At 45.5% G+C, this 23404-nt stretch overlaps 2 protein-coding genes across 6 annotated transcripts in view; one reads left to right on the forward strand and one right to left on the reverse strand.

The window, feature by feature from the left end:
- The window catches only part of LOC6604897 (talin-2), a 29340-nt gene extending 8529 nt beyond the window's left edge, over positions 1–20811 (forward strand). For 2 of the 5 annotated variants that reach the window (XM_032718975.1, XM_032718974.1), the window contains exons 2-17: positions 2003–2237; positions 7715–7973; positions 8040–8438; positions 8498–8689; positions 8748–8826; positions 8886–9389; positions 9453–9541; positions 9945–10033; positions 10379–10495; positions 10557–15144; positions 15211–15401; positions 17359–17475; positions 17537–18052; positions 18409–19068; positions 19288–19862; positions 19920–20811. In XM_032718975.1, coding sequence (XP_032574866.1) covers positions 7838–7973; positions 8040–8438; positions 8498–8689; positions 8748–8826; positions 8886–9389; positions 9453–9541; positions 9945–10033; positions 10379–10495; positions 10557–15144; positions 15211–15401; positions 17359–17475; positions 17537–18052; positions 18409–19068; positions 19288–19862; positions 19920–20178 — 8511 coding nt within the window. In that variant the 5' untranslated portion in view covers positions 2003–2237; positions 7715–7837 and the 3' untranslated portion in view covers positions 20179–20811. Of the gene's footprint in view, positions 1–2002; positions 2238–4838; positions 4872–7714; positions 7974–8039; positions 8439–8497; positions 8690–8747; positions 8827–8885; positions 9390–9452; positions 9542–9944; positions 10034–10286; positions 10308–10378; positions 10496–10556; positions 15145–15210; positions 15402–16704; positions 17128–17358; positions 17476–17536; positions 18053–18408; positions 19069–19287; positions 19863–19919 lie in introns of those variants that run through there. The other 3 variants (XM_002029706.2, XM_032718977.1, XM_032718976.1) reach the window with 3 other exon arrangements.
- LOC6604898 (isovaleryl-CoA dehydrogenase, mitochondrial) lies at positions 20812–22472 on the reverse strand. Its single transcript, XM_002029707.2, has 3 exons — positions 22193–22472; positions 22011–22136; positions 20812–21931 (listed from the first exon to the last, which is right to left on the reverse strand). Exons 1-3 carry the CDS (start codon positions 22405–22407, stop codon positions 21010–21012), a joined length of 1263 nt encoding a protein of 420 aa, XP_002029743.1. The 5' UTR covers positions 22408–22472; the 3' UTR covers positions 20812–21009.
- Positions 22473–23404: the final 932 nt, after the last annotated feature.

The following is a 23404-nucleotide window of genomic DNA, read 5'->3' on the forward strand; positions in this document are numbered from 1 at the left end:
TTTCAACGCAATTTACGTTGGCTGTTTATTTAAATTCTCCTTTCTCTGGTCTTATTTTTATTGTGAGTTGTGATGTGATTTATAGCATTGGAAGCTGATTTAAGCACTTGCATGTGTAGTCATCACCGCTCGCATGTGTGATGTATTATTTTATTTGTCATTATGTGTGTAGATAATTAGTTATTTTTGGCATATGGTGAAACTCACCCGAAAGACTAATCCAATACAAAAAAAAATAGCATTTATGAAAGACAATTACTGCGGTTAATTCTGAGTATCTTGCGAGTATTATGAATATCTGTCCGTTTCTATCTGGGATCTGCACATGTGTATCTGCTACTGTTCGGGTCAATAAACCCATACAACAGTTCCTCTTAATCTGGCCTGTCCACGTTGTCTGGCTCGGTCGTAAAGCACTCGGAACCCTTTTCAGCAGCTCGGAGGTTCGGCACTGTAGAACGTGCCTGAGCACCTAGACCGACATCTGGCTGCATGGCAGAATCGTGCCAAGGTCTCAGATTGTGTTCGCCATAACTACGTGACGCTATCGTTTTGTAATTTTGATTGCTCCGCGAAGACTGATACACATGCGAACCGATGTAGTCTGTATGAACGCAATCAGCCGTCGACCTACTAAATGGAAACTATACAAGCTACAAAAACTTGTCCAACGCCCACAATCGCAGTTTCGCTTTCATTGAGCGGCCGTGTTGGGGACCAGATGGGGGCCAGGAGATCAGTAGGAGGCACCCACGCCCCATGCTATTGTCTTGCCAACAAGTCGAGGGCTGAACTGCACCTGTAATAAGTCGATCTGGGGGATTTGGGGCGATTTTTTTCAACGCATATCATGAAGTTTGTAAAAGTGGTCACATAATGTATCATTATTAATCTTATATGTATATACGCTAGTTATGTAACCCGACATATTGCAAGAAGCAAGTAATGTTGCTCACAATACTTTCAACTTTCAACTTTAAAATGATTCTTAAGAAATGAACCTTATAGACTTGTATTTTTTATGATTCTTGAATCATCAATTAAAATATCATTTCTTTTGTGACTAACAACGCCTGGAGCTTTCAAAATTGTCAGATATCTAAAAGTGAAATGTTTAATTATAATTTCAAGCTAAAGTCAGTCATCTGTTTACTCACTGATTGGAATGTTGAATTAAACACATTTATCAGTAGGCATGAGTTAATGTTTTGAATACTATATTTAAAATATTATTTTGCCGAATCATAAAAGTCCAACACGAAATTTTCAAATGCAATCAAAACAAAATTATTTTTATTATTCATATGATTTTTTATATTATAAAAAGTACTAAAAAACTTGATTATTTTGTAATCCTATGTTTATAAACATACATAAGAATTGTATGAATAATTATTAGGGGATTGGTGGTCAGAAATGGGGATCATAGCAGCCGCATTCTTGAGCAGCTTAAGCTGACAACCAATCTCCACCGGATCCTCCGACTTCTCCAGCCGATCCCGATCAGCCACATTAATGCACTCTTTTGGGCATTTGGGTGTTGATTGATATTTTTTGTTGCTATAAACAAAAGTCGCGCTGGCGATGTGCAAACGCCGCTAATGGAAAAGTCTGGTGCAGCATTCTTGGAATGGTATTCTATGTGCGCACATATCGATGGCTGTGCTCTTGCTCCGGCTGCCTTGGTGGCATTAACCGCAATGCCGACATCTAGCCATATATGTGCTGCTATATCGGCTTCTTCTCCTCCAGCTGGCCCCACCTCACAGACTCGTCCACATCCACATCCTCATCCAAGTCCACCCATCGGCGCCGAGGTCGAGCTGCGCTAATATGGAAAATGAAAACAGGAAAAATGCTTTGTGCGTTTGCAGTTGTTTTGGAGTGGATTGCTTTGGGCTCTATTGAAGTTGCCACAGTGGCAACTGGAGAGTTGGATAGAGATTTTCCTATAACTGCCCGCACTTTTAACCGTTTGCTCTGTGTTTCCCTCTCTTTGCAGATCTTCTAAACAAATCAAACAAACGACAACCGCAACGAGCAACGAAGAAACAAACAACGCAACAACAACGACCACAGTTAATACTGCCATAACACCTACACACACACACACACACACGGGCGCACACACAGCAAACAACTTTCGTTAAACACATTTCTCCACTATCTACGGAACAACTGAAACTAAATCGAACCCAACCCATTAGCCGAAGATAAGCGGCTTACTACGAACTGAGGTAAGTGAAGGTGTGAATACAGATTTGCATAATCAAATAATTAGTTTTTGGGTTAGTATTGTTGAAAAAGTGATTTCTATTTGGATATCTCAGCTATATTTACTTTTAAGAACTCTGAAAAACAAAGTTATTTATGAACAGCCTCTTCTATTTTATCGAGTGTAAAAAGTTTAATTGCTGTTGTTGTTTATCCCCAAAAAACACAATTAATCAAGGCGATCTGAAGACCAATATCCTACCTATAAAAGAGAAGAATGCCTTCTCGTACTTTATTACTTTAGTTTATGCCTCAGACGAGTCCTTTGTATCTGCTCGAATTCTATTTTTCCACTTAACAAACAGAAATAAAAACTGTGCAAATTACATAAAACGGCTCCACATTGGCGCAGCTCGATGGCATTTTGTTATCCGTTCCTCGAAAGGACGAGGAGGAGGGGAAAACATGGCTGCGAAGGAGTAAACGTGTCCCAAGACAAGTGAATAGCGTGCAGATTCCTTGGTGGCCACCACAGGACTCCTACGCACGGCCACACGCGTTCCAGGACGAGGCAGGACACACTCACTCGGATCCCCATGTACTCGGTTATATGGCCAGACAAAATGGTGGCTTTGGCGCCAGGATGTCGCGCCAGTTGAGCTTATTTTTTTTTTTGTTCTCCGCTTGCTTTTATGTCGACAGCGATTGCACAGATAAGTGGGGGTGGGTGAAGATTACTATCCGAGCGCCTTCCCATTTGTATCTTAAGGATTGTAGCTTGCTTACTGTCCTGAGCCACAATTTTCTTAACTCATTCGGTTATAATTAATCAAAGTAAATCAGATTAATTAACGAATGTAACGCAGAAAACGGCGATCTCCCGCTGTTCGATTTCCCGGTATTCTTTAACCATTATTCATTTTGCATGCCCCGATGAGATTGTGAGTTTCTCAGATAAAAAAAAAATTACAAAAAACACTCAGCCACGTTTAATTTATACAATTTTAGCCATGTAAATGGCGCTGGCAACAAACAATTCTCGTTGTACATAAGTCGAAAGCGAAGTTCAGCCATTGGTGGTCCATGCCACCCATCGGGTGCTCCCAGTTGGTGGTGGATTTCCCGCACAGACACACACACACATAGCATCAAGAAAACACAAGTGAAAAAGCCAAAATGTTACCATGCTTCAACCCAAACCCTCCCTTCTGTGTGTGTGGATAGGCAATTTTTACGATCTCGCATAGCAGCCACCTACTCACATCCTTTTCGCGCAGCCGGGCAAGATGATGCCCGGGCACATGCCATCTCATACCGGCATCCCAGCAGCCGAACAGCCCAGCATCCTGGCAAGCTGGCATCCTGTCCGCGGAGCATGCGCGGATCGGTCGCCAGGACGACGCCGTCGAGTCGCGGATTCACACAACGGTTACGACTAGTGGAATGAATGATGCTGACATCAGAAGCTCACGATGTGTCGCCGGCATAGCACATCATTCTAGGCCTAGCCGCTGATCGGGCAGGACTTGCCAGTTCAGAAACCATCCAGAAAGTTGGTCCAGTCAGTCAGTGAGACAGAAAGTCTTAAGTCGCGTTCTGAAACCGTTTTGTGCCTCAGTTCTTGTTGAGTTTTTGCAACTGCAAAACAAATTCGTTAAGTTTGGCGGTCAAGTGCCTTTTGTACCGTTTCGGTTCCTGTTTTCTCGTCATAGTTCGTGCCTTATACCTAAGAAATATTATTAACTTTTTAAAAAAACACACACACACACACACTGAAAACATAGCCACACACACTGCGTTGTTGTCGTCGAGTGCCTTGGACAGATACTTTACTTTTAATAGACCTTAAGTCGATGCGATCCAATCGCCGCTCAAAACTCTGCCACTAATTTGCCTTAGTAAAAACATAAAAAACCAACAAAAATACTATAAAAACTTTGTTACCAAGCTTTACACGTTTTTAACAATATATATACAAAAGTCACACGTTTATATATACTTTACAAGATTTACACAAAAACCAAGCTTTTATACTAGAGAAGAAAGAACTCGAGAACATTTGAAACGTTATTTGTTATAAAATTCGAGAACATTGAGAATTCCCACGTTATTATGATGTATACGCGTTTTAAAGATTTTCCAAATTGTTAGCGGTTTTTGCCATCGTTTTGTGTTGAGTAATTTGTAAATTCAGTTTCGGTTCCGTACAATTTGTTGTACAAAAACGGTACGCTCCGTTGCCAACACCACAAACGTGCCTCAGCTCGTCGAGCAGTTGCCGCAGCAGTATCCGCAGGACTCGCAGGAGTCGCAGGACTCGTCTGAACCAGCGCTGCCGTCGCAGTCAACGATTTTTAAAATCCCCTTTCAACAACACCCTGTAATGCCTTTCGATGACAACGTCTAGTAAACGATCGCAAAGATCCTGTTAAAACACCAGAAAACCAAAAAAAAAACACTCTAAACACAACACCACACACAAAGATACACACACTACGCCCGAGCGTGCCTTTATAAGCATTAAGCCTTAAAAAGTAACCACAAGCTTTGTGCCTTAACGTTTTTCGATCGCCATTCACGAAAAAGTATTAACATCTTCACAAAAGAACATCATTGTTGATAAGATACCACGATGAAAGTAACAAAGTGTTCGAAAAGTAAGTAAAACGTTAAAGATTGATCTTGAAGGGTTTTAAAATATTGTTATAAGATCTTATATGGTTGAAATGTTTTATATGGTTATTATATCCATTGTAAAAAAAATCTATATATTGGTAATTTAGTTTGGCTTAAATTCACCAACTATGGATGAAATATCGCAACTAAGGATGGCTAGTTTTTGAAGACCCAAAAGTTTCCTTGTTCAACCAACTGAATCTCGAACTGTCTGTTTTCCCAGCATATTGAACTCCACAAGTTGCCTGGCTGTCCACATCCACACTCAATTAATTAGATGTGCTCGTAGAAAAACGTTGCCGGCAGTAAATTACATCCATTAGCAGCTCAGTGTGACTTCTGGATGGAAAGTGGTTTGCCAATTAGTGAGAGGCTTCGACTCCACCACCGACTCCTTGCATGGGTTCCATTTGCATTCGGATGGTATCGCTTGGTGGCCAGCTGTGGAGGAGGAACCACGAAAGTGGGTGTGGATGTAGGCGGAGTTGGGGGAATCAGCATTTTCCAAGCGCCCACTGTGAAAATTCGTGGCAACCGCAGGCAAAATTCGCCGCTTAGTTTGTACTAAAATTAACGAATATTTCCATGATTATTATGTTTCATTACTTCTCTGTAAATTGCAACTGCTGAGTGCCAAAGGGAAATATTTTCGGAAAGCATTAGGTTGCTGGGAAACTTGAAACCGTTTAAATAAGGGGTCCATTGATGTACTACATCATCATTCCCTGTATTTTATGGTTTGCTCTTTTGACGAGAGAAATCCATCTTAACGTGACTATGACAGCTTTTCTTTACTTACTCGAAAAACCTATGTCCTTTCTTTGGCTGTTTTCTCTTGTTTGACACATACGAGCACATAAAGTTAATTGAATTAATGGGCCGTATCGTATTACAATATTTACTAGGGTTGAAAGGACTTTAAAAAACTACAACTGAGTGGTACCACAATAATATTTAATTTAGCATTATTAAATTACGCAAAAATACTTTTTCTGATACACCAATTACCTCAAACAAGTTTTTGTTTGGTGACTTTAACAATTAACTTTTGAAAATAGGTATCTCTACTCTCAAAAAGCAAAAGCTAACCCCACACTACCCAACGCTCTGAACTTTGAACCTGTTTTCCTGTCGCGCAGTGTACTTTCATATCGGATTACGCAGTGATTGTTGGCCGTGCTCAGCCACCGCCAACACCCTCTCCTTCCGGCTGATGCTGCGCAGGATTCAGATACTTTTTGACCGGCTGGCGCCACTCAGGCGCCCTAAAAAGTCTACCATTTCTCCAAGAGAAAGGGGCACCATGTGAGAGAACTCTCCGGTGGCAAAATGAGGGTGAAATTGCGGTGACTGCACCCTTTGACCGAAGGTTTCTCTCCACAAAAAGCACTGCGCAAGCGCTGCTCTCTCCGACGCTCTTTCGGACTTTCTCTTCCGAGTCCTGCCGGTGGTGGTGGGTGCCACCACCAGACAACGATGATGTCCTAGACACCAAAGGGATGCTGATGCTGACGTCGGCGGAGCAGCATCCAACCCTCTGCCGCTGGCTCAGACGCAACGTTGAGTCAGCCTTTTCATCACTTTCGTGCCAGATTCCGTGGAGAGCAGACGTACCGCTCCAGCCGGACGCAGGATGCCGACAATCGGGGCCATCCGCAGCCGCCATATGGAACCAACATCCTTGTTTCGTTGTCGTTGCCCCCCTACAAAAAGTAATTGTGAAACTTTGTGCGTGATATTGTGTGTGTCGTCTGCCGGAAATTTCAAGTGCTTCCTCTTGCTCTCTCTGTGTGTTGTATCTGTGTGTGTTCCATCACACACACACAGTTACGAGAAAAAGAAAATAACAAAACATTTGTGTAAATTATTGATTTTCACATGCTAGAGCAAACAATAATGGTAGCGTTTTTTCCACCCGAACTCTGACACACTTAGGCAGCTTTTGTCTCTTTACGTGGGCAGGATCAGAAAGCGGGCGACAGAAAATCAATTACTCCTGCCTTTCGGGGATGGAGAATGTGGCATTGTGAGGGAACTTGGCTTAAAATCCAAAGCCTAATCATCAAGAGAACGGAGCATGCAGAGAGAGTTGGAGAAGTCACCAAAGTGGGCTTACTTTGCTACCCCATAAGGATACACTACAATGGGCCTGGGTTTTCAGGCTTTGATTTGGCCTGAACTCAAGTGTCCTGCGTTGCCCTCTCCCCTGCCTGTGTGTGTTTGTGTGTGTGAACATCTAATGCCCTTGTGTGTGTGCGCGAGTGCTTCTGGAGAAGATTTTCATCAGCAATTTTATCGGCCGTCTGCGATTTGGGTGGTGGCTGCCACCGCCATCGCCCCTGCTCGCTTTGCCGGAAGATATCCTTGCGCTTTGGGGGTGGTTTTGGTTTTGTTTCGGTCTCGACCGATGGTTCCGTGTTTCGGCTTTTCTGGTGTCTGTTTTCCACTTTTAGTTTGTCCTCTTAAGTGTAATTCATTAGGAAATTAGTATATTCCAATCTGGACTAACAACACCCAATAATATTTCAGTCAAAGTGAACTTAATCAATGTCATAAACTGCACTTTCTGCCAGCTAATTTGACTCCCATTAGCTGAAAATCATAAGCTCGAAAATGTATAAAATGGGGAAATTGGTTAAAATATCGTATCATATCGTTGAAATCTATGATTAATGTTTGTGGGACATAGGAGCACCCAATTTTTTTTTGCACGAAAAAGAAAATTCTTTCCTCTAAAACCACTTATCGCTGTATCATAACTCATTGTTTGCTAAAAACAACCTGAAGTTTTATTAAACTTAAATATTCCCTCTTATTTTTGCAGTGCCCATTGCATTTTTCACTTCCTTGGAAGTTTACCCAAGGAAACGACGACGAAGCGGAGGAGAGAGAAGTAAAAGAAAAGGAGCAGCGGAAGTCGAAGTGAAGCAGCGAAGACGACGCCAGAATGTCCACACTATCGCTGCGCATTCAACTGGAGGGTGGTCGGGTGACCAAGACCATACAGTTCCAGCCCAACACCACAGTCTTCGATGCCTGCAAGGTCATTCGCGATAAGTTCGCCGAGGCAGTGCAAGGACAACGTATGTAAAGACTAATTTCTCAACCAATCTCATTTTTAAATCAATGACTTTTCGTTTTTTTTATAGCCAGCGAATATGGACTCTTTATCTCTGACGAGCAGAACCAGCAGGGGGTTTGGTTGGAACCGGGACGCACCCTGGGCTACTACATACTGCACAACCAGGATACGCTGGAGTATCGCCGCAAGACGCGAGCCCTACGTGTTCGCATGTTGGATGGCGCTGTAAAGACCATTCTGGTGGATGACTCCCAGCCGGTGTCGCAGCTTATGGTGGTCATCTGCACAAAGATCGGCATCACCAATCATGAGGAATATGGATTGGTGCGCGAGGACAACGAGGCGCAGAATGAGAATCTGCCGGACAACAAGTTTGGAACGCTCACCCTTAAGCGAAAGATTATGGAGAAAGATCGCGATGCCAAAATGGAGAGTTTGCGCAAGAAACTAAAGACGGACGACGAAAGTAAGTTACTAGTTTAAGTCTGCAAAATGTAAAACATTACAATGGGGTTTTATTTCCAGTGAACTGGGTGGATGTGAGTCGCACCTTGCGGGAACAGGGAATAGATGAGGCAGAAACTGTTTTGCTCCGTCGGCGCTTTTTCTTCTCGGATCAGAATATCGATTCTCGAGACCCCGTGCAATTGAACTTGCTGTATGTCCAAGCCAGGGATGCCATTCTGGATGGAACGCATCCTGTCACTCAAGACAAAGGTGGGTCCCTTGTTTTATGCTGCCAAGAACATTGTATTAATAATTATTAATTCCTTAGCTTGCGAGTTTGCTGGCATCCAAGTGCACATTCAATTTGGACCGCATAATGAGGCCAAGCACAAGACCGGATTTCTAGAGTGAGTTAAAGATTTATCCAATGTCCATTACTTCATCTAAACAAAATTTTTATATGTAGTTTGAAGGACTTCCTGCCTCAGTCTTATGTTCGCACCAAGGGAATCGAGAAGAAAATCTTTTCGGAGCACCGAAAGCATGTGGATCTATCCGAAATCGACGCCAAAGTCCTGTACACTAAGACCGCCCGGGAGTTGCCCACCTACGGCGTTACCTTCTTTTTGGTCAAGGAGAAGATGAATGGCAAAAACAAGCTTGTTCCCCGTCTACTCGGAGTGACCAAGGATTCGGTGCTGCGCCTAGACGAGCACACCAAAGAGATATTGATCTCGTGGCCCTTGACAACAGTACGACGTTGGGGCGCCTCGCCAAACACCTTCACCCTGGACTTTGGCGACTACGCCAATCAATACTACTCGGTGCAGACGACGGAGGCCGAGCAGATTGTCCAGCTTATTGCTGGCTACATCGATATTATTCTTAAGAAGAAGCAAACCAAGGATCATTTCGGCATCGAAGGCGATGAGGGATCCACAATGGTGGAAGAGTCAGTGGCACCATCCAAGTGAGTAAAGCTCGTTAGTGTGAGTAATATAGATTTGTAATCATTCCTCTATTTATATTATAGAGCCACATTTTTGCAACACGAAACGAATCGCATGGAGCAACTAAATGTGGAGAGCTTGGCTCATCCAGGCATTATGCGTCCATATGACGGTAAGGTTTTATTGCCTTGTAACAATATAAAGCACTTTAGCTTGAGCTGATTATAATAAGTTTAAATGTCAATGTTTTTATTTAATTTGTACGTTGAAGTACAAGAATGAAGTACATTCTGAAGATGGTTTCTAAAAAAGTGTTTCATTTAAAGTAAAAGCTTAGTAGTTAAAGTTCAAATATCTTTGATTATCATCATAAGGATAAAAACACAAAAATATCTTTGGAAACTAAACCTATAAAATTGTACTTAAGGTTTTGCGACTCCACATCTAAGAATATATGCAATGTATTAGCTTTCTGCTTATTTATTTTTGCTATTGCTTATCTTGTAAATGCTAATTTATATTTTTATTTCTTTTACCAATCCCCTCTGAATTTCGCCCAACGAATCGAAACATAGGCGAGCGCTCTTATATGGAGAATGAAGTGCAGACCGTGCAGTACGGTGCCTTCGTCGGTCAGGTGAACCATGCCCACCAGCCGCCCACGGTGAGTAGACCACACCTCCATGCTCAGTACAAAGCCACCAAGCATTCTTCATTAACTCCACTTATTTACACTCAGCCATTTGTTTATTTCACACGCATTTTGCTTAAGTTGCCACTGCACATACTTGTAACACTAGCCTAACAACTAAATCTGATCCACAAAACCATAATCCCATCCATCTAAATCGAACTAACATGAATCATTTCTCTAATTCCTTTCTCCTGACATGCTGCAATCTTAAAATAAAGCCAGTGGTCATCCAATGTTTTACAAAGTATGCATTTTGCTGGAGAGAGTTCCTTCAAACGCAAATACTAATTTTTCATTTTAAATATGTTACTTTAGACTAAGGAAGTTCGCATTAGTTCTGTAAATCTGACGGAGCCACAGCGAGCTCTGCTGGGTTACATATCCGCTGGTCAGGATGTCTTGATTCGCGCTGACGAAGAGCTGCGCACAAAGGTAAGATAATTGACTTTTCTAAAGTATAAGTTATCTAATACGCAGTTTCGTTTCTTTACAGGCACCCATCCAAGAGCTTGGCAGCGATTTGCGCTCTATTGAATGGCGTGAGAACACCTTGGACACTTCCAAGCAGGCGGTTAGCAGTCATGTGGCCACCATGAGCGCTGCCACTGCTCAAATTATAACCGCCTCCCATCCGGATGAAGTGGATACAGAGGCCATTTCGGCATCGGTCTCCCAGATCGCCCAAACAATTCCGGAGGTGACCAAGGAAGTGCGTCTTATTGCCGCCTTAATGGAGAATGACACGAATGGTGACCAACTGCTGGAGGCCGCCCGCAACTTGTGCAACGCCTTCAGTGATCTCCTCAAGGCAGCCGAACCAGAGAGCAAGGAACCGCCACAGCATCTGATAAACGCAGCCAGTCGAGTGGGTGAAGCTACAACTCATGTACTCAGCACTATTGCCGAAGAAGAGGTACCCGAGAACCGTGACCTCCACGACATGCTGCTAGCCTTGGCCAAGGCGGTGGCCAACACCACTGCTGCCCTTGTGCTGCGTGCTAAGAACATTGCCGCGAGCTGTGAGGATGAACAGGCCAGGAACCGTGTTATTGGAGCTGCCAGTCAGTGTGCCCTGGCTACGAGTCAATTGGTGGCTTGTGCCAAGGTGGTGGCACCAACGCTACACAATGCTGCCTGTCGTGAGCAACTTGAAGCGGCTGCCAAAAATGTGGCCAGAGCCGTCAATTCTTTGTGCGAGGTCTGCAATGAAGCAAGCAATGACCCTAAGCTGAAGGCCGATCTCCTGGCAGCGGCTCGTGATGTGTCCAAGAGCCTTACTGATATGCTGGAGCACGTAAAGCTGAGCTCCAGGGAGCATGCCAATCGCACAAGCACTGAATTGAGCCCCGTAGAGAACGTGATAATCGGCACTGATATTCTGGTATCTACTCACGATCCCCAGGAGATGGTGCGCCATGCACGTACCCTTGGACAAACCACTGCTCAGCTTATCCAGAGCATCAAGGGGGAGGCGGATCAGCAACAGGATGCAGACATGAAGCGTCATCTGTTATCCGCCGCCAAGCAGCTGGCGGATGCCACTGCTAAGTTGGTAGAGGCCGCTCGTCTCTGCTCATCCAACCCTCATGATTCGGATAACCAAAACGCTTTGCGTAAGGCAGCGGAGGAACTTCGGGAGATTACCACTACTGCGGCTAACACGCCTGCGATGAAACGTGGACTTATCCAGCGACTGGAATTCTGTTCGAAGCAAGCAGCCTCAGCAGCAACCCAGTGCATCTCGGCGGCTCAGAACGCAGTCCAGCACAGCCAAGACCATCAGACTAAGGAAACCCTTCTGCAGGATTGCAAGCGAGTGGCGGACACTATCCCACGACTAGTCACCTCGTTGAAAACAACCCGTGCGCAACCCGATGACCCTAATGCCCAGCTAAATCTTATCGAGGCTGCTGAGCAGTTCATTGAACCTGCTCTGCAGGTGTCAAAATCGTCGCGGGCTCTACAGCCCACTGTCACTGATATTCCAACCGCTACCCAGCTGTCCAAGGGTGCCTTGCACTTGGGACAATGTGTCTCGGAGCTACATTCGGTAGCACAGCGTGCACGTGATGCCTGTGGTGGTCAGGAACTGGAGTCAGCCTTAGAGGAGGTGCGCAAACTGCATGACGTGTTGGATGATACACGCCAGGCTGCTATCGCCGGGCAGTTGCGTCCATTGCCGGGACAAACCGTGGAGAATACAGCCGATGAGCTGAGAAAATCGGCAAAGAACGTGGGAATCGCCTTGAGCCAACTGCTCTCCTCTGTGCTGCACAACCAGCGTAGCTACGCTGGAGCTGCTGGACGGGACACTGCCCTGGCATTGGGCGATTTCACCAGGAGCGTACACGGAGTGGCGGCCACAACACAGAATCCAGCAATCATCGACTGTGCTGATGATGTGGTTACCAGCTCGGCGCGACTCATTGAGCAGGCCCAACGCACGTTGCAGGGAGCAACTAACCCGGAAGCTTTGACTCAAGCTGGACGAGAGGTCACCGGAGCCCTTTCCGCCACCGTTGACTGCATTCCCGGACAGCGAGAAGTGGATGTGGCTTTGAGGAATGTCAGCGAATTGAGTGAAATTCTATCAATGAGTGAATTCCCACCTTCAAGCCGTCCATATGCCACTCTGCAGTCGGAACTTAAACAAGTGGCAGAGCAGTTGAGCAGCGCCGGTGGTGAGATTGTGGTGTCGTATTCCTCTCCAGCTTTGCTGGCCGAGAGTAGCCAAAACTATGCTGCCAACTATCGGGATCTATTGTCCGTCAGCATGGAAATGGCCGGCCAAACGCAGGAAGAGGAGGTGCGCTCTCATATGATCGAGTCCCTGCGTCATGTCTCCACTCAATCATGCTCTCTTCTCTCGACGGCCAAGTCGATTGCCGCCGATCCCGGTCAGCCTAATGCTAAGAACCTGCTGCATGCCGCTGCCCGAGGTGTTACCGAAAGTATCAATCAGTTGGTTGATGCCAGCATCCAATCCGCTCCAGGACAAAAGGAGTGCGACAACGCTATGCGCAACATTGAAGCCTTGCGTCTCATGTTGGACTATCCCCATGAACCTATCAACGAGTTGGGATACTTCGATTGCGTGGAACAGGCCACTGGAAAGTCAAGGAACCTTGGCTACGCTATCTCCGAGATGATCAATAATGCCAAGCAGTCGCAGCATGTGGAGTTTAGTCAATCGGTGAATAACGTTAACGACTCCATTCAGGGATTGATCGAGAGCTCATCGCAGGCCGCCTATTTGATTGGAGTTTCGCATCCTTCAAGTGTCGCAGGAAGACCAGGAATCATCGACCAAGCCCAGCTTACTTGGGCCTACCAGGGAATCCGTCAGCACTGCGACATTGTGAGCAGCCAGCAGTCTACTAAGCCGCAAATGATTTCTGCCCTTACGGTGATTGCAAAGCACACCAGTTATCTGTGCTCCATTTGCCGTCAGGCCTCGATGAACACATCGAACCCTGTGGCCAAGAACGAATTTATTGTGCTTGCTAAGCAAGTGGCCACGGCTACTTCGGACTTGGTGCAGGCTATCAAGGCTATTGAGGAGCAGCCGGCTGGAGGAAGTCGAGAGCGTCTGGTGGATCCTTTATTGGAAGCTGTCAAGGCTGTGCGTCAGTATGCTTCGAGTTCAGAGTTCAGTTCAGTGCCAGCCAAGATATCTGCGGAGGGCAGGAAAGCCCAGGAGCCAGTCATCCAAGCGGGTCGCGGTGTAATCGATGGTGTTGTGGAGATGGTCAAGGCAGCCAAGTCATTGGCCCTAACCCCCGATAATCCGCCAGTGTGGCAACAGCTCTCCATGCACTCTACCCCGGTTTCGGAGTCGGTAAAGCGATTGGTGGACAACATTCGCGACAAGGCGCCTGGACAGGCACAGTGCGAACAGGTGCTCCACACCCTGGGCACATGCACGCGAGAATTGGACAGTTGTGCCCTTGCCGTTAATGCACAGGGTCTCAGTCAGCGACGGGATAACAACTTGCACGGATTCACTGGCCAGACGATGAACTCTGCTTCCGAGCTAATTGACAAACTGGAACCTATTCGTGTGGCTGGCAAGAACAATGCCGAACAACTTGGTCACGCTGTGGGCGAAATCTCGCGTTATGTGGTGCCCATGGTTAATGGAGCAATTGGAGCTTGCACACATATTGTTCACAGTCAACAGCAAATGTCGCTAATTCAGCAGACCCGTTCTGTGGTGGAAAGTGCCATTACCCTGGTCCAATCGGCCAAGGATTCGGCTGGCAATCCTCGTGCCACTCATGCCCATCCCCGACTGGATGATGCAATCGATGGCACAAGGGAGGCCATTCAGGAACTGCAGCAAACCGTGGAGAAGATCAATGCAGAAACGGGCATCGTGACCGGATTGATGGAGCAGGTCAACCGTTCCATCACCCGATTAACCGATAAGCGGCAGTCCCTGCTGAACGCCTCGTACTCGGACACCTTTGTTGATTACCAGACGCGAATGGTGGCGCGAGCAAAGGAAATCGCCAGTTTGGCCAACGAGATGAACGCCAAGAGCAGCGTTGAACCATCGGCTCTACCTCAACTCGCCGTGGACATGACACAAAACTATCAACAGTTGACTCAGGACTCCGTTGGAGCAAGTACAACCACTTCCTCGCCGGATGTGGCAATGCGTATTCGCACCACGGTTATTGATTTGGGCCGATCGGTGAGCTCTATGATTCAGTCGTCGGCCGGCGGAGCCCGACCCATCGATGTGGGCGCCCAAAAAGAAATTGCACGCAGCGCTCGGGAGGTGTCCGAAAAGGTGGCCCAGGTGCTGGCGGCTTTGCAGGCGGGATCGCGTGGAACTCAGGCATGCATAAATGCAGCCCACACGGTATCCGGCATCATTGGAGACTTGGATACAACCATTATGTTCGCTACCGCCGGAACTTTGCATTCGGATGGAGATGGAAGCTTTGCCGACCACCGCGAGCACATACTTCAAACGGCAAAGGCTTTGGTGGAGGACACCAAGGTTCTGGTGACTGGAGCGGCTGGAACTCAGGATCAGCTAGCCAACGCCGCTCAGAATGCTGTCTCAACCATAAGTGAGTGCCATTTTAAGAAAATATTACGATACTAGCTTACTAATACTCTAAATGTTTCTAATTTAGCTCAACTGGCTGAAGCAGTGAAGCGAGGAGCCTGCTCGCTAGGCTCTACCCAACCCGATTCCCAGGTCATGGTCATCAATGCCGTCAAGGATGTAGCCTCTGCACTTGGCGATTTGATTAACTGCACTAAGTTGGCCTCCGGCAAGTCCATCAACGATCCCTCCATGCAGGATCTTAAAGAGAGCGCCAGGGTAAGCCGCACCTGTCCCATTCTATACCCCCTGTCTTTCTCTATTACTCTCTCTCTTTCTTGATCTTACGTAGTTTTTTAAACTCTTGCTAATAAGCTTTCGTTGTTGTGGCTTTTAGTATCTGCAGGGTGATTCCCTTAACTGATTTCAAACTATCTGAAACGTGTAGCTTTCAATAATGCAGTTAAGGGAATTATACTGCTTTAGTTTCTTATCCTTACTCACAAAATTGTAACTGACTTTAAGTGGTTATGGTTTGTGCTCCTAAATTATGCCAATTGGTTTATCATAAAGTTACAAAAGGGACGAAAGACAATAAGTAAAATAGGACTGCATTTTTGGAATACGGACGAATTTTTAAGGATTCATCTTTATTTTTATAATCATTTTTTCTTTTCCACGCAAAATATGTACCGCGCATACATAAATGTTGTTTGTGGCATATTGAAAATTCAATAAACATCAAATGGCTTTGGCACTCATCTACTCATACACTCAATAAAAAGAGGAATCCCAACACCCGCTAAAAAAATCAACCTCATAAATGTATCTGTGTATATTTGGACCCACTGCTGCTGTCTGAATTTTTGAATGCAAAAGATTTAAAAAGGCGTCTCCTATGCATCCTGCATCCTGCTCCCTTTAAAGCTTCAGCTCTGTGTTGTCGTTTCTTTAATGTTATCAATGTTTAACCGAACGCACCCATGAAAAGCCCACTACTTGCATTAATTCTCTGGCGGCATCGGCAGCAAACAACAGATTTCTCGCCCGGCTACTCAACCACCCTTCTTGTCCAGCTCTCTAACACCGTGGTCATGCCAGTACCATCCCTTTCGGCTCTGCTGCTGCTGCTTACTGCGCTCTCCCAACCACCGAGGCACCCCAACCACCCACCTATCCAAACACCCACCCTTCCGAAACAATCGCCCACCCACCCCACCTACCACCCACCACTTCCAACGTTTGTAAAAAGAAAACCGAATGGGAAAATCCATAAATTGATGTATTTTTTCGTTTTGCTAATTCGTTGTGCCTTCGACGTATCTGCTCTTCTTTTTTTCCCACAACACACAAACCGAACAAAAAAATAAAAAATACACTCATGAACTGTACAAATATGCAAATCGAATTCAAACCGCTCCACGCTCCTCCTTCTCTTCATGCGCTGCGCTCGCTGTGGAAAACAATCTGCTATTAAATCGATATCAAACCAAAATCTCCATTCATCCGCATATACATATGTATGTACAAATCGAACAAAATCAAAAAAAAAAAAATCGAATCGAAAAATAACGCCGAGCAGACGCTTCAAGATGTTTTCCAAACAGCTGCCCACAATGGCCATTCAATAAATAACCCACAGTCCGAAATGCGAAGTGGCAGCCACATCCTCCTCGGCAGCAGCAGCATCGACATCATGGCCAACTGAAATTCTGGGACGAAATTCTACTTGCATTACTCCATTGCACAATGAAACATAATTTTCGCCACTCGAGAAATTGAATTCAATCTGATTGTAAGAGAACTTTTAAGTGCTGGGAAGAGCAACGAGAATTGAAGTCCTCTTGAAATGCAGACTTTTAAAACAGCTAACTTTTAATTTTTAATTTGAAAACGCTTACCTGGCGCCTAGAAGTTCCCATTTATCTCTTTTCAATGTTACCAAGTCATTTTTAGAACTAATTCTTATTACTTATGCGTATAATAAAAAATCAATGGAATATTATTTTTGCTATATTGTAGTTTTATATTGATTTGTAAAAGTGCCAAAGCCAATTAGAATGTAGTAGTAGTAGTAGTAGAATATCATATTTAGTGGTAGAGTAGCTTGTAATCTTAGTCATTCTCCTATCTGTAAGCAACTCTCTTCAAATCACTTCTTTTCTGACCAAAAACATTAACCACAAACATCTCTGCTCTGCTCCCAAAAAACTTATCTACATTCGCAAACGAATAGGTTATGGTGCTGAATGTGTCCTCCCTGCTAAAGACTGTGAAGGCTGTAGAGGATGAGCACACTCGCGGAACTCGTGCAATGGAGGCCACCGTAGAAGCCATCTCGCAGGAGATTCGGGTAAGTTTATAAAAGAATTTGTATGGAATTTATTGTAACACCTTAATATTTATTCCGCCAGGCCATGCACTCTCCCCCACCAGTTGGCAACACCCAGGTGGGACCCGAGGATCTGATCCGAGTGACCATGAATGTGACGGCCGCCACGGCCAAGGCTGTGGCTGCCGGAACCTCCAATCTGCAAGCTGATATTGTATCTGCAGCCAATCTGGGACGCCGTGCCATCTCTGAAATGCTTATCGTCTGCCGCTCCGTGGCCTGGAACTGTGCCGAAACGGAGGAGCTGAGATCACGCACTCTGGAGGCAGGAACTGCTGTCGGGGAATCGTACCGCGATTTGCTCAGTGGAATCCTTCACAACTGCAGTGCCGACGATCGCATGCATTTGTCGCGTCGCGTGGCCAAGTGCGTCACCGATCTGGTGGCCATGGCCAGGCTGCTCAAGGGCTCCGATTGGATCGATCCCGAGGATCCCACAGTCATTGCTGAGAACGAGCTGCTGGGCGCTGCTGCCTCCATCGATGCCGCCGCCAAGAAATTGGCTTCACTGCGTCCTCGCCGTCAGGCCGATGTGAAGGTGGGTCTTAGTTTGCTATTCTGTACATACTTAAACCTAGTTTAAATGGTGAATGATAACTAACTATAGTGATATAACTGAAAACTCATCCTAATATATAAGTGGTGCTTGATTTATCCTTAACTTGCCCTTCAAAATGAACTAATTGATGGTTCCAGTGAGATATGTTTGATATTCTTGGTTGTTTCATTCAAAAGTTCACCCAGGAATCAAACATATTATTACTGTGACCCTCGCCAATCTACTAAAACACTCAGCTCAAGAACTTAACTAAATTCCATTGGTGATTGTTTCATTCTTTTTCACTTCAAGTCAGCATGTAATAATATATCACCTTTGATTTCTCTACCACATAGATTGAACTGGACGAAAACATGAAGTTTGACGAAATGATCTTGGAGGCTGCCAAGGGCATAATGGGAGCATCTGCTGCCTTGGTGCGTGCTGCAAACGCTGCTCAGCATGAGCTCATCGATACGGGCAAGGTGGCCCGTCGTCCGCTAACAAGCTCCGACGATGGTCAATGGTCGGAGGGTCTCATTTCGGCCGCTCGTCTTGTGGCCGCTGCCACTCACAGCCTGGTGGAGGCAGCCCAGAACCTGGTGCGCGGAGTGGGCACCGAGGAGATGCTTATTTCCACAGCCAAGCAGGTGGCCGCTTCCACGGCTCAGCTACTGATTGCCTGCAAGGTGAAGTCCAATCCAAACTCTGAGGCCGGTCGTCGTCTACAGGCCGCTGGCAATGCAGTGATCAAGTCCACAGACAACCTGGTGCATTCTGCCCAACAGGACCTGGAAGCAGAGGAGGAACGTTCGCTTAAGATCAACACATCGATGGTCGACGGTATGGCGCAGGAGATCAACGCTCGATCCGCCGTGCTACGCAAGGAAAAGGAACTGGAGGAGGCGCGACAGCTTCTGAAGAATGTACGCCATGCGCAGCGCTACGCGAAGAACGCTCAGGGATTCACCACTGACGAAAGTGACACCGAGTACGCCTATAGAAGCCAGAACAATGTATGAAACACGTTTATCACTTTTCCACATTGTTATATTTTGTATTAGTCTTTGAGAGCACGAGCAAATGAAATTGGCATTGAGATGAATGGCAAAATTGAAGCACCAATTTGTTTCAAGTAGTCTAGCTATAATATCTGGTGTGGGTAGCAAATCTAACACGTAACCGATCTAACCGGCAATATTTCTTTTCTCTCTTCTAACCTCTAACCATAACAGACATTGGGTCGCAGCGGTTACTACGGATCCAGCGAAATGCACAGTTCGCCAAGCTACTTGTCCGGTGGGCAACAGCAGAAGCATTACTATAACCATGCCAGTCCTCAGCCGCAGCACTTCCATCACCCAGGAGCGGTGTCTCCACCGCCGTCAAACTATCCACCGATGGATGATCCCAATGGTGACTTCCCACCACCACCGCCACCACTGTCTACAACCATTTCTAATATGCAAACCCCCACATCGGGTCACAGTTTCCGCCCTAATCCCAAGCTAACAGCCAATGCCGTGCCCAGGCCCTATCCAGGTAGTCCTGGCGGCAGCAATGGCCTAATCCCTGCACCCACCACATCAGGCACACCCACTAACACAAACTACCAGCAAAGTTATGAGTCGTCCAGCATTAAAACGCTAAACTCATCCCCACCGGCGGTGCCAAAGAAGCCCGCTGTAAACCGGAATCTGGCGGCGTGTGTGCAGGATCTCCATGACAAGACGTTCGGTCAGGGAGGCGTAGTACAACTTACGGGCGGAAATGGCTATCCAGGTCAAAACTACGAAGGATACACGTCCAGGTGCGCTTGAACCCATTCCCTATTGAGCACTTTGCTAATCCTCTTGATAAATTCCAGATATGAGACGCGTAACTTCGACAAGTCAGCCAATAATACCACCAGCAGCAGCAGTGAACTTGGAGCGGTCAAGCCATTGGAGTCAAGTTTCTCGCAGATGACCCTTAACACCGATGGCGGTAAGATCAGCATTGTTGACCAAGGCTCGGAGCGACTCACCTCGATGACCCAGCGTGTGATGGAGCGCAAGTCCTTCACCACAACAACGGAATCTCGGTCGGAGACGAAGACGGAAAAGCACAGCTTTCGATTGGATTGAGCGCTCCAATTGAAGCAATTCTAGTTGCTTAAGTAAATGTTGTAGCTTGGTTTATGATTGCCAAAAGTGCTTTTAACATTTACACACCCATAAACATACTAATAGAAATAATTTAATATTAATTGTAATTAGCCACTAGCGAAACTACATCTATATGCCTCTACCCATACCATATAATCAGCCTAATATTAACAACCTAATCATGCTAATCGAGTTTCAATGTTTTCGTATATCTGTGTTCTACGAGTTTATTTGCCATTAAATTGCCCACATATATTTATACGAGATGTGCGAACTTATTGAGGCAAGTTTCTGTTTAAATTCAACGAAATTACAATTAATCTCTCATAAGCGTAACACAAACAAATTTGGTTCTTCACTTTGTTGTTATTTTCGATGCAATTTATTACTGTGCACTAAACATGAAATATTATTTTCTAACGTAAGAAAACTCTTGTTTTTCACCAATACGTAGAGCAGTCAGTCTATGTTCTGTAGTTGTGAATTTTATTCGATGTAATCAATATCTTTTATTTCTCTTTGTATATACGTACGTGTGCGAGTCGTGTATGCAGTTGCATATTTAAATTGTGTATTTTTTGTAAATTAATAAAAAAACCATATTTTAACATATAAAGTTTTACTTCTTTTATTAAGGCACATATACATACATATGGACATTGATATAACATACAGATTTTAAAAATCTTAAAAAAAATAAATGCAACATTTAGTCTGTCAGGTAGTAGAGTTGGTCCACGTCATTGCCACAGTTGTCATACCATAAATGCGATTCTGGATTACATTGAAAAAAGGGATGGCGCTCTCTCTTTACTTGTACTCCTGGTTGAGCTGGCGGCCAATCAACCAGCGTCTGATCTCCGAGGTTCCCGCGCCAATCTCGTATAGTTTAGCATCTCGCAGGATGCGACCAGTGGGATTCTCGTTAATGTAGCCATTGCCACCGAGGATCTGAATGGCATCGAGCGCCACCTTGGTGGCTTTCTCGGCGGTGTAGAGAATAACTCCAGCGCAATCCTTGGGGCTGCGATTGCCGGCGTCACAGGATCTGGCCACCGTGTACAAATAGCTCCTGCACGCACTCAGTGTGGTGTACATATCGGCCATCTTTCCTTGTAGCAACTGGAATTCTCCAATTAACTTGTTCATCTGCTTGCGCTGGTGGGCATAGTCGAAAGCCACGTCGCAAGCGGCCTGCATTAGACCCACTGGTCCGGCGGCCAGCACTAGTCGTTCAAAGTCCAATCCCGACATGAGCACGTATACGCCCCTGTTCTCCTGGCCCAAAATGTTCTTGGCCGGCACCTTCAGATCCTGGAAGACCAGCTCACAGGTACTGCTGCCTCGCATGCCCATCTTATCCAGCTTTTGGGCCACACTGAAGCCTTCCCAGGCGGTCTCGACTATGAAAGCCGTAATGCCATGCTTGTCCGGAACACCGCTGCCTCCTGTCTTGGCATAGACTATCAAAGTGTCCGCATCAGATCCATTTGTGATCCAGAACTTTGATCCATTCAGGATATAGTAGTCTCCTTTGCGTTCCGCACGCAGCTTCATGGATACGACATCGGATCCAGCGCCCGGTTCGGACATGGCCAGACCTCCAACATGCTCACCACTGCACAGCTTGGGAAGATACTTCTCCTTCTGCTCGGGGGTGCCGTTTTTGGTCAGCTGATTGATGCACAGATTGGAGTGTGCTCCGTAGGACAAGGCCACGCCACCAGCAGCACTGGAAAATAAAGTTTATTAGGATTATCGTAATATATATATATGTATATACCACGTTAAGATGTAAAAATATATCTTACCGGGAGAATTCCTCCATGATGATGCAGTGGTCCAAATAGTTGCCCCCAGTGCCGCCAAAATCTGGCTCCGCAGTGATGCCCAGAAAGCCAAGATCACCCAGTTTCTTCCAGAAGGGTCGCATGTCCCTAAAAAATAATATTTAATTAGAGGCAATTGTGATATTAATCCAGCATTATCGTACTTGAAATTATCCAATTTGTCGATTTCCTTGGCCAGAGGCGCCAATTCCTTCTGGAAGAAATTAAAGGCCACTTCCCGCAACTTTTGGCGATCTTCATCCAGACCGAACATCGCATCGTTGACGGGATAGTGGGCGAGAGTACGGGTCCAGGACAAAGGACGATCGCCACGCTGCAGCAGGGATCTGCATGACTGGGCCACAGATCTCAGAGCCATTTTAATTTTGGGGAACACTATTCTATACTATTATCTAACGCGATCAGCTGTTGCCACTCGTTACAGCGGAATCAACTAGTAGCGCTCAAACAAGTGGGCGGGCATGTGGCCAAATGAGCGAGTTGGAATCAGGAAATAATCAATGAGGTAAAAATATTAATAAAATAGAAAAAACTATTAAAAAAAAACTAATGTTTCATAAACATAAGCATTACAATTAGAGATTTTATTCTATTTTTGGTTGTGTATTAAGTAATATCTAAATATAAACATATACTCAAAACCATTATGTTAGGATAATCTAAGAAAAGGCAAATAATGGGTAAGCTATCTTAATAAATCGAATCTTTTTAACTTAGGTAAGATCAAACAACTTTTAGTGTTCTACACACTAACCAACACTGTTTGGCGCGATATTTAAATACGCAATTCAAAAGTGCCCGCCATTTCACTAAACCCTTAGAATTGAATAATTCAGTTCGAAATGTATTATGTATTCAAAGAAATTAAAAATAATAATAAAAGACCGAAAATTTAATTTTAAAATCGTATTGCCCGCCACTCTATAGTTAGCCTCGTCTATTTGCGCATGATTCACCAATGACCCTTAGAAGGCCCCAACAGTGACTACCAAAAGTGCGCTTCCAACCAGAAGCAGGTCATCAAAATAGCTGGCTAGACCTGCACATCAAAAGGACATCCCAATGGGAGTGTTAGGAACACTTGGCCACCAGTGCGCATGACTCACCAACAGCGGATGGACGGGTTACCGCTGCCGATGCCGGCAACAATAGCAACTACCACAACAAGGGCAGTGCAGGCACAGGGATAAACATAAACAGAGCCACCAGTCTGCCAGGAGCTTCGGTCTAAATGGAATTAAAGAGGCGGCGGCGACCGAGCCCAAAGTCCTCAGTGCCGCAGTCGGTGTCCATTGCCGGACCTATCGGATTCCGAACCGGATGCGGAAGTGTGTTGCCCAACGCAAGGCTAAAAA

The sequence above is a fragment of the Drosophila sechellia genome, chromosome 3L (assembly GCF_004382195.2).
Source record: "Drosophila sechellia strain sech25 chromosome 3L, ASM438219v1, whole genome shotgun sequence".
Taxonomy (NCBI): domain Eukaryota; kingdom Metazoa; phylum Arthropoda; class Insecta; order Diptera; family Drosophilidae; genus Drosophila; species Drosophila sechellia.